The 16,873-nt window shown below is 45.3% G+C and overlaps 2 protein-coding genes and 2 non-coding genes across 6 annotated transcripts in view; all 4 read right to left on the bottom strand.

The window, feature by feature from the left end:
- Positions 1-5,944: 5,944 nt before the first annotated feature.
- HSPA8 (heat shock protein family A (Hsp70) member 8) lies at positions 5,945-10,504 on the bottom strand. Its single transcript, XM_031670394.2, has 9 exons — positions 10,352-10,504; positions 9,456-9,665; positions 8,930-9,135; positions 8,540-8,692; positions 7,902-8,457; positions 7,500-7,702; positions 7,066-7,264; positions 6,653-6,885; positions 5,945-6,368 (listed from the first exon to the last, which is right to left on the bottom strand). Exons 2-9 carry the CDS (start codon positions 9,658-9,660, stop codon positions 6,171-6,173), a joined length of 1,953 nt encoding a protein of 650 aa, XP_031526254.1. The 5' UTR covers positions 9,661-9,665; positions 10,352-10,504; the 3' UTR covers positions 5,945-6,170.
- On the bottom strand, positions 6,490-6,574 carry LOC116276790 (small nucleolar RNA SNORD14). The gene has a single exon (XR_004186294.1). It is a non-coding gene; the product is annotated as a small nucleolar RNA SNORD14 (small nucleolar RNA).
- On the bottom strand, positions 7,772-7,858 carry LOC116276789 (small nucleolar RNA SNORD14). The gene has a single exon (XR_004186293.1). It is a non-coding gene; the product is annotated as a small nucleolar RNA SNORD14 (small nucleolar RNA).
- Positions 10,505-13,250: 2,746 nt separating the features above from the next.
- The window catches only part of CLMP (CXADR like membrane protein), a 77,977-nt gene continuing 74,354 nt past the window's right edge, over positions 13,251-16,873 (bottom strand). For all 3 annotated transcript variants that reach the window (XM_072954046.1, XM_015244077.3, XM_072954047.1), the window contains one exon: positions 13,251-16,396. In XM_072954046.1, the coding sequence (XP_072810147.1) occupies positions 16,096-16,396 (301 nt within the window). In that variant the 3' untranslated portion in view covers positions 13,251-16,095. The remainder of the gene's footprint in view (positions 16,397-16,873) is intronic.

Below are 16,873 nucleotides of genomic sequence, written 5' to 3'. Positions count from 1 at the left end.
AGCTCCTCTCTGAGAGTAGATCGACCTGCTTCCCACCACAACCACAGACGCGATAATAGGAAGAAAAAAATAGGGTCGAGGGTAGGACAATTGGTGGCAATGAGATGAACACAGATTAATGACGCGGACCTCGCCCTGGCCACCCCAGCCTGGGCTGGCGAAGGTTCATAGTTGATACCCATTAAAGGGCTTAATGAAATAATTATAATTCACACCCCAGAGCATCAAAGAATCAATACTGGAGAACTTTGGGCCACTCTAGGGGTGGCATCCCGCTGGCTTCACAGTTCAGCGCAGCAGGCAGAGCTGGGGGAAGTAAATGCAGTTGACACGGAAGTTGCATTAAAAGAGAGCAGTAATAGATTAAAAGCTGCCGGGATCCTGGCGACTGGCCGTCAATATCCTTTATTCCCTGCCTCGCCCCGATTCTGCCCCCTCCATGCACTATTAGCCCGATCGATGGGCTGTCAATTGACAGCACCAGGTCCAGCATTAATGCGAGCTCACAAAAGAAGCCCGGCCCTACATTATCACTCCTCTCGCTTCCAAATTACCGCATAATGCAGGCCGCAGGCAGCTTGTGACATGTTAACACTATGCACGATTTGTTGGGATTGGACTAAATATTTCATGGCTAAAGATTTCATCAGAGATTTGATGACAGAAATAAACTGCTGCCCACAGGGAAATCACTGGAAATAATAGAATTAGGCATTGTTCGGGAATCCGGAGGGACCAAGGCCTGGTAAAGGGATAGAGAGGAACACTGCCCACAGCTGGCGGCCTGCGGGGGAACTGCCTCAGGGAAAGCGGCTGCATGCAATTAAAAGGCCTTTTTATTAATCCCAGAAAAGAACAGGTACTTGGATCTCGTCTGGTTTACTTTATATGCTTGTCCAAACGCTGGGGAGGGGATGCCTCTTCTGTGATAACAGGGAATGCGACTGTTGCACGTTGAACTTTGTCCCCCAGTCATCAAAAACAAACAAACAACAACAACACATTAGGAGTGAAGTACTAGTCTCTACAACCTCGAATGTGACCTTATTTGGAAGCAGAGTCTTTACAGAGGTAATTAAGTTAAAATGAGGTCATTAGGGTGAGCCCTAATCCAGTAAGACTGGTGTCCTTATATAAAGGGGAAATGCAGACATAGAAACCGACATGCTTAGAGGGAAGTCAATGTGAAAACGCAGGGAGAAGACAGCCCGGTAGCCGGAGTGATGCGTCTGTGAGCCAAAGGACACAGGAGGCTCCCAGAGGCTGGGGGGGAGGCAGGGGACAGGGCCTTCCCCGAGAGCTCGGAGAGCTGGGCTGTGCCGACACCTTGACTGCCGGCTGCTGGCCTCCAGGGACAATGCATTTTGGTTGTTTAAGTTTATGTTTACATTCTCTGTTGTTTACATAGCATTGTTTAAGGCAACACTTTGTTATGGCAGCTTTAGGAAATGTTAATCATTATTATTGTTTAATCAATAGTTCATAATACCAGCCCTCCCCGGGCACGAGCCCTATGAGCCAGGTACAGAGCCAAACACTCCATGTGCACTGGCTCACTTAATCCTCGTAACCCGCCTAGTGGTTGATAATCCCCATCTCACAGGTAAAGATACTCAGCTTCAGAAAGAGTAACTCGCTGAAGGTCACACACCTAGGGGAAGGTCACACACCTAGGGGAGGGCAGAGCAGGCCCCAGACAGACACCCGAGAGACACTAAATCACCAAATACAACGGTGTCTGGTGAATGTTCCCAGTGTTTTTTCAGGTGGCTGCTTGCTCCCCCCACTTTGGGGAAGCCAGCTCGGCAGCCTCTTTCTTTACTAACTTAAAAAAGCTTTTTAAAAGTGTTTTGTTGAGATACTTCTCATACACCACACAATTCAATTCCTCTATTTAAAGTGTGCAAATCAAGGGGGGCAGAATATAGCTCAAGTGGTGGAGCGCATGCTTACCATGTATGAGGTCTCAGGTTCAATCCCCACGACCTCCTCTACAAGTAAATAATCTAATTACCTCCTACCCTCAAAAAACTTAAAAAGACTCCTTTAAGAAATAAAAATAAAAAATAAAGTGTACAAGTCAATATTTTTAACATATTCACAGAATTGTGCAACCACTACCACAATCAATTTAGAATGATTTCACCATCCCATAACAAAACCCCACACCTATTTGCAATAACTGCATTTCTCCCCAACCCACCTTTCCCCAGCCCGAAGCAACCAACAATCTACTTTCTGTCGCAAAAGATTTGCCTGTTCTGGACATTTCATATAAATGTAGCCATGTTTTCAAGGACCATCCATGTTGCAGCATGTATCAGTACTTCATTCCTTCTCATGGCTGAATAATATCCCATGGTATGGATATACCGTGTTTGATTTATCCATTCATTAGCTGATGGACAATTAGGTTATTGACATTTTTGGGGTATGGTGAATAATACTGCAATGAAAATCTGTATATAGGTTTTTGTATGGATGTATGTTTTAATTTCTCTTGGGTACCTAATGAGAAGTAGAATGCCTCGGTCATATAATAATTATTTTAACTTCTTGAGGAACTGCCAGATTGTTTTTCAAACTGGCTGCACCACTTTACATTCACACCAACAGTGTATGACGGTTCCAATTTCCCCACATCCTTGCCAACTTGTTCTTGTGTTTTGACTATAGATTTCTTAGTGGGTCTGAAGTACTGTCTCACTGTGGTTTTGATTTGCATTTCTCTGATGGCTAATGATGTTGAGCATCTTTTCATGTGCTTATTAGCTATTTGTTTATCTTCTTTGGAGAAATATCTATTTAGATCTTCTGTCCACTGAAAAAAATCGGGGTTTTTTTGAATTGAGTTTTTTAAATACATTGTGGATTGTACTACATCAGATACACACTTTGCAAATAGTTTCCCCAGTTCTGTGGGTTGTCTTCACTTTCATGATGGTGTCCTTTGAAGCACATTTTTAATTTTTATTAAAAGAGTATTTTCTCTTCCCATGCAGATTCATCTTTCTTCCCTCGTTTCAAAGCTCTCTATATATCTAACCCATCTGCCCCAAGTACCCTAAAATCTCTACTCAAAGCCATACCCCCGAGCAGAGCACTTGCTCAACTTACTCAGCTGGGCTGCTTTGCCTGGAGCGTGAATGTATTTGGGGCTGACTTCCTTCCTCAGCTTTGCTGTGCTTCCAGTTAGGCAACTTGTGAAACAAAGAAAAAGCACAAACCTTAGTGAAAGCGTTCCAGCAGCCTCCCTAGCTACCATGGGAGTTTTCTAAATAGCTTACTGCCATCTAGTGGATAAAGATGTCCTTACATCCATACATAGACCACAGAAAAAAAATTCTCAGCCTTTCTTTCCTATTTATGTCCACCAATCTCTCCATTCCACCTTAAGAGCACCCCAAAGGCGACTTTTCCTCTTAACGTATACTATAGGTACTCAAGATTGCTTGAGCAAAGGACTGTTTGCAGGCATCACTATTTTCTTTATAGTGCATTTTAAGTACATAAATACTGCTGTAGTGTTGTTAGGAGTAAACATATTGCTGTGGTTTTAAAGACAAAAACTATTCCCTCGGTAGTTTAAAAGTACAACTAGTGTTGAGTAAAACAAGCTAATTAAGTTCAGCTGAAACCAGAATGTAACACTTGAAAGTTGGACATGGAGATTGAGGGACAGTGAACTTTCTGCTACCTCTTCGCAATCCAATGGTGCCCGGTGCAAAATTTAAGAATCAGGCATCTAGGGCCAAGACATTCTCTTATAACCACAACCTTGTTACAATAACCCACGCGGAAATAAAGTGCTTTTGCTGCCCTATATACACTTCCGCATGCACAGCCGGACCGCCCAACCATCTTTCTCGCATGAGGTTGTTAGGATAATCAAGTAAGGCAAGACCAGCAGAAGCCACTTAATCCTTAACTGAATGGCAAGTTGTAAATGCTGTTCTTACGCCCATTTTCTCTGCATCCTCCTCCAAGCTCTAATAAACAACCTTACACTGCTTATTGCCAGCAAAACGTTTCCCCACAAGACCATTTTTTAACTGTCATCTTGTTCTCCTATAGTCAGGGCTTAGCCCACATCAGGAATCTACTTAAAATAAGGCAAAATTTAAGACAAAAATTGACTTGTCATTGGGATCCTCAAATCCCCAGATTGCTTAGTCTTGTAAATGGCCAAATTCGAATACCCAAAAGACTGAAAAATCCAATGTACAGCGACTCAGAATTACCCCAAGAACATTGGGACCAAGTACGTGACTGCATGTGTGTCAGTAAAAGTGAATCCCAGACACTGCAGAGATGAGTTGGTGCTTCAGCTTACTACACTGGGACATAGCAGCAAATGTATTTTGGAACAAAGTGTACCCCAAATTCAAATACCTGGCTCCCCTCCACCACTGTGTCCTCATCTGCATCCTTTTCAGATTAATACTGAGAAAACCTAATCCTACACTCTTCCCAAACCCCGATTTCCTATCACACAGGCCCAGCGATGCGTTCTCATTTAAGTATCACACCTTATCTTTCAGTCTTACTGATGGAATTTTAGTTTTTCTTGTTTAAGTTCAACAATTTGTAGTAATAGCTCCATTGATAACCTTCAGCTCGGCATAGGTCTTGTGCCGTCTTCCACTCGTCACGTTTAATGTCTACAATTTTCTTACCAAAATTCCACATTTCAGAGATCTGTATGTAAAAAATTTCCTTAGCTGAATCACTTGCTCCAGCTCATTACGGATGTAGCAAAGAAAAGTAAAACCTAGGTCAGCTTCTTAGTCACCAAAAACAAAGGTGGAAAAAAACCGAACTATACACTTTTCATTTGTGGCCCTTGAAAACATGGGAAAACAAAAGTACAAATCAGGTATGATGCTTTAAGTTGTCAAACACCTAAAGCACTATTTTGTCAGTGGTATGCATTGACCATCTAGGATAAAGTTCACCTCAGCTGTTTAATGACAGCATCTTGGGCATCTAGTAATGCCTTCGTGGTTACTGATGACCGACTTACGAAGCCCAAATATAACCTATGGTAGCTGGATCACCCAAGAACCAACCAGTCCACAAAGGTGATGGAAGGAGGGCTGAAGGCAACTTAAGGCTGGGCCTCTCTGTGAACCTAAACCATGACCTGAGACACCCCACTGTCCCAAGATTGAGATTCTTCTCAACTGACCACCAGAGGACAGGCTGGCACTCACACCTCACAAGTAATTCTTTAAATCATTTCCTTTTAGGCCCCTGAGATTTAGAGGGGCATCAGGGAAAAAGGGACTTTAAAAAAGGATTCAAAAGTGGAGTACCTTTGTTGCTAAGACTTGATTCTGTCGGCTAAAACGTACCAATACCCTAATAAAATTCCAATGAAGGCATTTGCTCCTAAAGCCACCATTCTTACAGGCAGCCCAGTTTACCTTCTGCCTTCCCCAGCCTTTAGCTCATGTCTACACAGACCGACTTCTGGTTTTAATCATAGCCAATTGTCTTAATTTGTTATCTCAAGGCAAAGGGCTCACCTTTACAGCAATGTTAAGCACCCAGCCTTTAAAGGAGCTTGCCTGAGCAGTCACCAACCCCACAGGCTGATACTCCCTCCGACTTGTTTCCCTGTCCTAGTATGCCACACACTGTCCTCTTTTGAGCCTTCAAAACGCATTAGATTCAAAATGTTTTTACTAGACCAAACATTCGGGGTATTCCCTCCCAATCCAACACTTCTCAACAGCTTATCAAGCACTGGAAAGCATTAATTGCCCCCAGTTCATACATTTTAAAGCTAGAACTCTTACCAAGCCCAGCTAACAGTCTATGAATTTTCACCTTAAAATTAAAACCTCTTAATTTACATACAACCCAGACACAGTAAGCCCAAAGGAAATGCAACCTCCAAAGCCCACTGCCCCTATAAAGAGTCAGACGATTATATACTGTGCCAATTTTAAATAGTTTTATTTAAGACATTGCATTTTCCACTTACAATACAGTGCTTATAAAGTGCAATGTTACTTCCTTTCCCTGTGCACATTTTCCATATTCAAGTATCAAGAATGCCCAGTTATTTACTATAGCAGCTCAACTTTGAAACTGCCATGGAATTTGCTACAAATTTGGGTCCTTCAATGTTGTGTGTGGAACAATGCTAAACCTGTGAGGTCGGCTTAATCAACCTCTTCGATGGTGGGCCCAGAGGAGGCACCACCAGATGGAGGTGCTCCGCCGCCAGGGAAGCCCCCGGGCATGCCTCCCGGCATCCCGCCAGGCATGCCTCCTGCACTCTGGTACAGCTTGGTAATGATTGGGTTGCAGACTTTTTCCAGCTCCTTCTGTTGATGTTCAAATTCCTCCTTCTCTGCAGTCTGAGGAAAAAAAAATTTTATTGCCACCCGAGTTCTTCAAATAAAGGAACAGTCAAGCCTGATGCAATCTGACACTAGACACCAAAACCTCTCACATTTAAGTTACATGTAAAATCTTGGGTCACTCAGACATCCAAGGAAGGAAACTGCCAACATCTGGAGTTCTGGTGGAAACCGCGAATGTTTTGGACCATTCATCATTGTGACCGTATAAATCAGATTTTGCTTAAAAGCCCTGCACCCAACCCTACACCCTCAAATTTCTAGAAACAGAAATTACAAACCTGGTTCTTATCAAGCCAGTTGATTATTTCATTACACTTATCAAGAATCTTCTGTTTGTCTTCATCATTGATCTTGCCTTGAAGTTTTTCATCTTCAACAGTAGCTTTCATGTTGAAAGCGTAGGATTCAAGTGAATTCTTCGAAGACACCTTGTCCCGCTGCTTCTCGTCTTCAGCTTTGTACTTCTCGGCTTCCTGGACCATGCGCTCTATGTCTTCCTTGCTCAAACGGCCTGTGAAATAGTAAATCCTTTAGCTACACCTTTAAGACTCAATACCTGCAGTCCTGCACCCCGTTATCTTACGACTCCACAAGCAATCTCCTGAAACACACTTGGGGCAGTAGAAACATTTGTAAAGTGTTCTGTCTCTTAAGACCAGACAGCAGTGCCACACTCAAAATAGTAACTTACCCTTGTCGTTTGTGATGGTAATCTTGTTCTCCTTCCCTGTGCTCTTATCCACAGCAGACACATTAAGGATGCCATTGGCATCAATATCAAAAGTGACTTCAATCTGAGGAACGCCACGGGGGGCAGGAGGAATGCCTGTGAGTTCAAACTTGCCAAGCAGGTTGTTATCCTTGGTCATGGCACGCTCACCTTCATAAACCTTGATAGGAAACAGAAATTACTGACAAATCAGAAAGGTTACCCTGCTAGCTTAGATTTGCATAAGCTTGGTTAGAACAAGACTGATCGCTCAGACATCCAAGGAAGGAACTGACCAACATGAGATTTCTGGTGGAAACTACGAATGGTTTTGGAATCAGTCATCACAGCGGAACACGTCTTCTCCAGCTTTATAGGACCCCAGTAGGCCAGGCCAAACCAGTACAGAAACATACCTGAATGAGCACACCAGGCTGGTTGTCGGAGTAGGTGGTGAAGGTCTGCGTCTGCTTAGTGGGGATGGTGGTATTGCGCTTGATGAGGACAGTCATGACTCCACCAGCAGTTTCGATTCCAAGGGAAAGAGGAGTGACATCCAATAGCAGCAAGTCTTGAACATTTTCAGATTTGTCTCCAGATAAAATGGCTGCCTGGACAGCTACATTAAAAGAAAATAGTGTTTAAAAAAATAGTACAAAACTCATTATGTAAAATTAGCAACCCTGAGTCGCTCAGACATCCAAGGAAGTTGTGCCATCATTAGCTTAGCTTTTGGTGGAAACTACGAATGTTTAAAAATCATTCATCATAGCGAATGAGCTCAGGCCTCCTGACTTAAACTAGGGTTGAGGAATTACCTGCACCATAAGCAACAGCCTCATCAGGGTTGATGCTCTTATTCAGTTCTTTCCCGTTGAAGAAGTCCTGCAGAAGTTTCTGAATCTTGGGGATACGGGTTGAGCCTCCCACCAGGACGATGTCATGGATCTGAGACTTGTCCAGTTTCGCATCCCGAAGGGCTTTCTCCACAGGGTCCAGGGTGCCACGGAAAAGGTCAGCATTTAATTCCTCAAATCGGGCACGGGTAATGGAGGTATAGAAGTCGATTCCTTCGTAGAGGGAATCAATCTCAATACTGGCCTGGGTGCTGGAAGAGAGAGTGCGCTTAGCACGCTCACAAGCAGTGCGGAGGCGACGGACAGCCCTCTTGTTCTCGCTGATGTCCTTCTTGTGCTTCCGCTTGAACTCTGCAATAAAATGGTTGACCATTCGGTTGTCAAAGTCCTCTCCACCTAAGTGGGTATCTCCGGCAGTAGACTTGACCTCAAAGATTCCATCCTCAATAGTGAGGATTGACACATCAAAAGTGCCACCACCCAAGTCAAAGATCAGCACATTTCTTTCAGCTCCAACCTGCAATTGAAACACAAATTTACTCTTACCTATTTCTAATTTCAACCCATCTGGCCTCACATACATCAAAAATAGTACCTACCTTTTTGTCTAAGCCATACGCAATAGCAGCAGCAGTTGGCTCATTGATGATTCTAAGTACATTGAGACCAGCAATAGTTCCAGCATCTTTGGTCGCCTGACGCTGAGAGTCATTGAAGTACGCGGGTACTGTGACCACAGCATTGGTAACAGTCTAGGGAAAAGAAAACAAATTGAAAACCTCACTGCCATTAGAAATTTCATCAGTCCCACAATAGTATCTACTTAAGCACACAAAGATACAGACTCAAAGACATTGTGGTTTTTAATCACCCTTGATCATCTTAGCTATTTATTCTTAGGTCAGCCAAACCCCACATATCAAGAAACCTGGTACCTAACTGCACACTCTGCCTGCCTCCTCTCCCTGCAGTACTGTGGAAGTGCTCACCTTCCCAAGGTAGGCTTCTGCAATTTCCTTCATCTTTGTCAAAACCATGGATGACACCTCCTCTGGATAGAAGCTTTTTGTCTCTCCCTTGTATTCTACTTGGACTTTGGGCCTGCCTGCGTCATTCACCACCATGAAGGGCCAATGTTTCATATCAGATTGGACAACAGCATCATCAAATCTTCGCCCAATGAGGCGTTTGGCATCTTTAAAAAACATTAGATACCATCATTACACCTTGAATTCCGTTACACTTCATCCATTAAGAACCTAGCCCACCTTTCCAAGACCAAACGCCTTTAGACCCTAACTCACAGTAAGTGGATTCATTCAACTTCTGAATACCCAAATTATCACAAATCTCCCAGCCTTAAAATCAACATCGTTTCCTCAAAGCTTTTCCTATTCAAGGATTTCACAGCCACCTCACGTTTAACAAACTTTTAAGACAAGTTTTTCAAAGTTTAAAATTACAGGCTGCCTAAATAACAAATTCCATACTCTGATTAAAAATTAAGTGGCTTACCAAAAACCGTGTTGGTGGGGTTCATCGCAACTTGGTTCTTTGCAGCATCACCGATCAACCGTTCGGTATCGGTGAAAGCAACATAGCTTGGGGTGGTTCGGTTTCCCTGATCATTGGCAATTATCTCCACTTTCCCGTGCTGGAAAACACCCACACAGGAATAGGTGGTGCCAAGATCAATGCCAACTGCAGGTCCCTTCGACATTGTTGCTGAGAAAGAGAGAGAAAAGCCCGTTGTTCAAAAAGCCGATTAAGGCCTTGGGAAGATTTACCAAATCAACACTATCGGGTATGACCGCTCGGTCAAATGATACTCAGCACCTCGCCCTAGAAGCACTGCCCTAGCCGGCAGTAACCACGTGGGAGGGCCAGAACAGGCAGGAAATGCTGCAGTCGAGGTTGCCGTGCCAACCGCAGAGCCCGCCGCAGACCCAACAAGGCACCTGCCAAAAGGGTCTGCGCCATAGCAGAGCACGTGGTCCCCTCCCTGCAACTGTGATCAACACAGCACTCCCTGTGAGCACTCAGAAGCCCCCTCCCCAATTCGGGCGCATGCAAAACTTCGTCTTTTAAGAAACACTGATCTACGAAGACAGGAAGTGGCCGTCTCTAAGGCGCTGGCCCCACGCCCCGCAAGCGGGTGCGGCCCCAGCCCCCGTCCGCTCGCTCGCAATCACGGTCACCGCCCAGCCCTCCGCGCCCCGTTCCTCCCTCCTGTCCGCAGATCGGGGCCATTGCCTCCCCTCGGGAACAAAGACACCCCGCCGGGCAGAAAGCTCGCCACACCCAGCCTGCCCGAGACGCTCAGAGAGGTCCGGCCGCAGCACCCCCCCGCAGCCTGCACAGGGGTGCATGCTCCGAGAAGCCTCCGGGGGCTGTAAGGAAGGAGGCCTCACCTGATATGTAGGCACGGCGCTGCTGGAGGAAAAAGACAGCAATCTACGGAGGTTCCGCCGCGTTCAATGAGACCGGTTTCCGCCCGCCGCCCTGTCTCTTATACCCTGCTTCAGAACCTTCCAGAAGGGGCCCGCCCCAGCCGGCTGCCCATCATGGCGTCCCGGCCAATGGGCGCGGGGCCACCTCCACAAGCCCCAATGACGAACCTGGCTCTACCTCACGGGGCCTCTCCCTCCCGCCCCAGTCCGCCCCGCCTCGCGATGACGCACTCACCGCAGCGTTCTGGAACTTTCATTGTCGCCCCCGCTCTCCGAACGGCCCCGGGGAAAGGGAGGGTGGGGCCGACGGAGCCCGCGCGCGGGAGTCCTCAGTCAACCCGGGAGGGGGGAAGGGAGAGCCCGCCTCTGCGCAAGCGCTCCTAGAAAGCGCGGGCGGGAGGGGACGGAAGGAGCGGGAGGAAGGGGGCGGGCCAACGTGGAACCCGCCAATGGCGGCAGCGCGAGCCGAGATCCGGCTCATGCGGAACCTGGAGAAGAAGAGCGCAGGGCCTGCAGGGAGGGGTCCGGCCCCGGCTGCCCCGGAGAGAAGACGGAAGTGGAGCGAGGACAAAATGGCCGCGAAGGTTGTTTGCGCCCCTCCCCCACCGGGTCTTTATTTCTCCTCCCCGACTCCCACCCCGGCCTTGTAGACCCTTTAGGCCCTCCCGGACTCCACACACCCACATTTCGTAGCTAGCGTGGCTCTGGTCCAGGGCTGATCCCGAGCGCCGGGGGCGAAGGTTCCGACCACGGGGTGCTCCTAGATAACATGCTGCTAGGGGCACCCGGATCTGGGGATGGAAGGAGCTGCCAGGACACCTCGGGGTCCTGCCTCTATGCGGGATGCGACAGGTTAGCCGGTCAGGCCCCCGGGACCCTCAGTCCACTCTGGCAGGTGGAAGCCAGCTGACTCCGATGCAGAGGTTGGAGGGGCCCGACTTCTTATTTCCCAGCATCCGATCTTGTATCCCGACCCTCGGCGAAGTAACCGGCTAAACTCGCTTCTCGGAGCCGAGATGCCTCCGCCACTCCCCCGCCTCCCATCGCCTAGAATAGGTTCGGCTTCTTGGCTCGCCCCCTCCTCCACCCGCTCAGACCCCGCACTTCTCAGTTATTTGCTTAAAAAAAAAAAGTACCTAGCTTTTCCCTTATAAGTGAGCCAGGCATTAGGAACATCGGTTCCGGTAGCCCTGTCTCCTTGGTTTAGACTTCCTGAGCTCCTTATTTTCAGTAACATGAGGTAGTATCTTTCCTACCTTAAGTTTCATCAAAAACTAAGCACGAGATCAGGCAGAGACGCCTTGAAACGAGTGCACAAAACAGCGGAATCTAGAATCTTAAATTGTGGTGCATGGTGGCAGGTATTTATTTGGAGCCTTGTCATTCTAAGGGCCTTTCGTCTCAGTAACTGGGATGCTTTCCAGTATGCTCAAACAGGCAGGGCAGGTAATGTTCTTACTTATTTAGTAGATAAGTGTGCATAGATAGGGGAAAAGGTTTTTTAAGACTGCCTAACAGAACTTTTAGTGGCGTGGTTGGAATTAGGTCTGCAGACTGTGAGAAAGGCTGTCAGAAAAGTGAGGATACCTTGTCCTTTTCAAAGTCAGTAAAGCCTAGAGACAGATTCGAATATTTGAAGAAAGGATTTTCTTTCTTTCTTTGTCTTCTCAGGGGGAAATGTGGGCTTGAGTCCGTGGAGATAAATACCTATCTTCTCCCCGGCTCCCAAGAAGTTCATTTTATGTGATGCTTTCACAGGGTACAGAGTGCTTTCATTTGTTATACCATTCAATCATCAAAACAATTCTCTGAGATACTTATCATTCATTCCTGGATTAGGAGAAAAATGATTTTCATAGATGTTATTTGTGGGAAGAGAGACAGCTGCCTGAGCTACAATGGAACCTTTAGCTCTTGATTCCATTTGCTTTGGTCTTGTTTATTAGTAATTTCCTTTCTGGCAACACGTGTATCTCGAACTGCGGGAAGAGGAAGATGTGTGCCGCCAGAGGTTTCTTTCCGTTTTCTTTAGTATCTGCAGTCTTCCTCCCCGCACGCAGTTTATCGAGTACAATCTCTGAACTACACCCTGCATTTTGCAGCTTTTGTAACTAAGCTCTGAACTACCGACATTTAAACCATTGAACCAGTGGAAAATAGAACGGGCCCAAATCCACTGGTTTGGGGTCTCTCACCTAATGGTGATTAGAGAAAGCTGAACAGATAACCTTTGTTTCTGATCTCTTTCAAAATGCATTCTAAAACTTGGACTATGTTCTTATTAACTAGGATGAGTCAGAGTTTATATATTTGGGGTTCAGATTATGATAAATGTCTCCACTTTAAGTGTACAGAGTTTCAAGTTGGGGTGCCTGGGGCTGCAGTGGAGTAGTCTGAGGCCTAGGTTTCTGACTAGAGAATAGGGTTATGATTACCATCATAACTTGTGATTGTTACATGTCAAGCACTGTTCTGATTTCTTTGCATTTATTACCTCATTTAATTCTGAAATGTCTTCAGATTTATTTGAATCTCATAGTGTTTACCTTTTAGATTTCCTTGACCCCCTTAATGTGTACTTTTTGGTAGGCACTTCGCCTTGACATAAAATACTTGCTTGGTAAATGTTATTTTGATAAAGTCCTTAAGGGCAGAAACTCTGTCGTGAACTTTGTCCGCACTTGGTATGTCCAGCATGACTTAGTATATTGTCTTGTGAGAAAAAAGTACTCAGTATATTTGTGACCGAAGTCAGTAAATAATAGCGCATATTCAGTCTGAGTTCTTCTGTTCTTCAGTTGTCAGCAAGCTAATAAACAAATTTCCAATGCAGGTTATATAAGCTTCAGCCTCTCCTACATATCACCTTTACTTATTTATTTTTAAGTTGCTGACACAGATGCATCTGTAATAAATATTTGATTTTTGTTATCAGAATCCCAATTATAAGGCAACTTAGAAATTAAAGTTGAAATATAAACAACACCAGAAATGAAGCAAAATTATATATGTCTTTGCAATGGCAATTCTGAGATTGTTTTTATACAGTGTAACAACAGAGGCATCAACTTGGTTATTTGACAGTTTAAGTTTAGTGTATGCATTTTATTAAAATAGTTACTGTCTAAACACCCCATCATTCCATCTCTGTCTTCTTCCTAAAAATACTTTTTCTCTTCTACCATTTATTTTATCCTTGTTTGTTTTATATTAAAGAGTCGAATTTATTTGACTTGCAAAGTTAATGGAATGTGGTTTGAAACCTGTAATGGCTTACACTTTATCTTAAGCCGGGAGCCTGTCTTATCTGAATCTGAAAGTTTGACACACTGTCATTGCTAAGACTTCAGCACCTTATCTCCTCAAGATCTTCAGTTTCTAGAATTTCTAAGATTTCAGGTACTGATTTGTTTTGTGACATTTTTGTAGATTTCCAGAGTGAACAGATTTTCAAAATAATCTGAATATTCAACTGTTATTTTGGTCTTCTAATAACTAACACGTTTAAATAACCTATACCTTTTCATGCAAAGAGGACTAACTCCTGCTTTCAGAGGCATAGGCAGGAAACCTTAGGTTCAAAGGTAATAAATATTGAGAGCAAATTGCTAGTGGTGGTACAGCTGCAGCCTGCATAGCATACTTGTTCGGCTCAGGTACTCTAGGAATGAGAATTCTCAGAATAACATAGCAGAAGTGGTATGTTGCCTGGATACCACACTGCCAGAAGAATAAAAAAGTGGAGTAAGTAAGGAGTTGATATCTTAGAGTGAGGCAGTGTTAGCGTAAGAAGCATTCCAAATACGCCAGCCCTCTTAAACTAATGGCAGACGTTCTTTACAATACTGCCTCCATGTCTCTTTCCAACTTTTTTTTTTAGAGGAAGATAAAGCTCAAGCTGAAACTTTCACTCAAGGATAAATCCGTATTTCTTAAAGGACTTTGGAAGGAAATGCATTTACACTATGTGAGAACTAGATGTAGACATGGAAACCAGAGAAATGGGACAAAATCCCAGATCAGCATTTTCTCTTTGAGCACCTAATAACCATTTTATAGAAACGGCTTTCATCACCATATTCAGCACTACTTTTTCTTTCCTATAGCCTGCTTCCCTTTAAATAATAATAAACATTTTGCTCTACCAGTGGTGATCTCTTGACATTTGTTTAGGGTCCTTGAAGGGCTATTTCAGGTTTGGCATTCTTGACATAAGATGAATTTGACTAGCACAATAGTCAAAACTATTAGAAAGGCAAGTTATTGTATTGGAGGCTGCTTTCTTTTTATTTCTCAGACACCTTCTCCCATGAGTCAGCTCTTCTGAGAGCTCTCCTGGTGAATCATTTCTGCTAATTCTTTCCAACATGGCAACAATATCAACAAGCACTAACCCGGATCTCTCCTGCCACCCACTAGTTACCTCATCTCGTCCCTAAATGTGAATTCCCTTTCCTTCCAGCCCAGAGCTAGGCTTCCTTAGAGACTAAACTGGGAAAATACTGACTTTCTCGCTGTCTCAGCATCTCAGGAGGGAATGACTGTGGCAGTGCCATCAGGATAATATTGGCGATCCCTGATCTTTTTGATAACGTAAGGCCTAGAATCAGCAGAAGTCCCAGATTCACATCCCTCCCCTAAAATGAAAGAAATGGAGGAAGCTCCAAGTTTGGTGCAGAACTGAACCTCTGATGTCACTCCTTGATATATTCAGAGAAAATTGATCTGATCTCCCTCTTTAGTCAGTCTTGCCATTCTGATTGCATTCGTTCTCAGAAAGAGGAGCTGTGATGGTTACGTCAGGTGATCTTTCAGCATCCTTAAAAGGTCTCTTTTCTCTAGAAGACTTCTTTCTAAAGACATTGTTAAGTGACTTTTCTTGCTCCAGAGAGATCCAGCAGGGAAGTCCTTAGAGACATCCATTTGAGAGACAATCCACAATTATTCCAGCATTTATTTCTGATATTTGTCATTGACCCTCTGAATGTCATTAAGATGGAAAGTTTTTCAGTCCTTTGTCACACATTTTGGACTCCATTTTTAGTTCCTTTATGGTTCAATATAATAAGATAAGTAGTGGATAGAGTGGGAAAAACAAAATGATTCTTCTCCATCTCCCACTATTTCAACTCCTCTTGAAATTAATATCCAAACTTTACGGTGAATGAAGTCAGGATAGAAAAGACTTGTTTCCTTTTTTGGAGTTTCTCATGGTGCAGACAGGTGTAATATAAGGCTGTGTGTTCTGCTTGACTCTGAGTAATCACAGTAATCCAACTGGCTTGAAGAAATGCATAGAAAATTAATGAACAACACCTCATTGCTTCTTGACAATGGTGAATCAAAGTGCTGATACAAAACACCCCAAGTGAGAAGTTCTAAGTGTGTTCTCTTCCCCTTACACCAGCCTTTCTCACCGCAGGTCGTGGTCCACAGATACACAGTTTAGGCCCCCACCTTCCCCCCCACTCTGGTCCAAAGGCATAGTGAAATGCCCTTTTGGAGATGATCAGCTCATCCTTCTCCTTGTTTGGTGTCCCATGAGGAACGTGCTCATCTGAATCTGTTCCGTGCAGTGGTCGCGGCTCCTTCAGTGACCTCTCATTTGGTTCGAGGGGGTTGTGTGGCTGGTGATGAGCTTCCAGGACTAGAAGAGTCCTAAGATCCTGACTCCTGGGAAAGCACGGTGTCCAGTCCACTCGAACTCAGACAGTTTGGAAGGCTCTGCTCTGGCCGGGGGTCGTGCTGGGTGTGGTCTCTGCTTTGGTCAGGGTAGCCTGGTGGACTTTCTTTGGTTCGGAACCTCTCACCCCCGGCCCCACTAGGCTGTACGCGTGGGTGGCCAGCCCGGGCCGGGCCGCTGCCTCGGAGGACAGGGTCCGCTGGCTGCGTGAGGCACTGTTGGCCGTGGAGCGAGTGGAGGCCGAGCCCGAGCGGGAGCTCCCAGAGCCCGAGGAAGAGGAGCGCGGTTTCACGAGGCGGGCTTTCGGGGCTTCAGCATCTTCTCTGAAGAGAAAAGACAGCAAAGATAAATGTTAGTACTACAGGATTTGGAGCACTTCCACCATGGCTGCTGCCTTCTGAGGTGGCCCAGTACACTCATCAAGCTGGAGGGCTGGAATCAGCATTGGAGGAAAGCCCCTGAGGGAAATAGGAACGTCCCCATTTCCTGGGCCCTCGCGGTCGGTCAGCCAGTGTGTGTTTTGTTGGCCCAGCAGGAGAAAGGGCCCTCGCCTAGGTCTGGAGTCTGTCTACATAAACCCTCTCGTGGCCCATCGGCTAGGCCGGTCTTTCCTGTGCACCCTTTGTAAGTGGAGGTGAATCAGAAGTAACGTGAAGCTTATCTTTTAAGTCTGCTGTGGATAGTTTCACAGTGAAGTCAAGGTAAACCAGACTGCCTGTCCTAGGCTGGAACTCCTTACACCAGAATCATCCTTTTAACGGATTCATGGTTAAGAGGAGGTGGGCATTTTCGTCGGCTGG

The sequence above is a fragment of the Vicugna pacos genome, chromosome 33 (assembly GCF_048564905.1).
Source record: "Vicugna pacos chromosome 33, VicPac4, whole genome shotgun sequence".
NCBI lineage: Eukaryota > Metazoa > Chordata > Mammalia > Artiodactyla > Camelidae > Vicugna > Vicugna pacos.
This window is presented reverse-complemented; position numbering and strand designations above follow the sequence as displayed.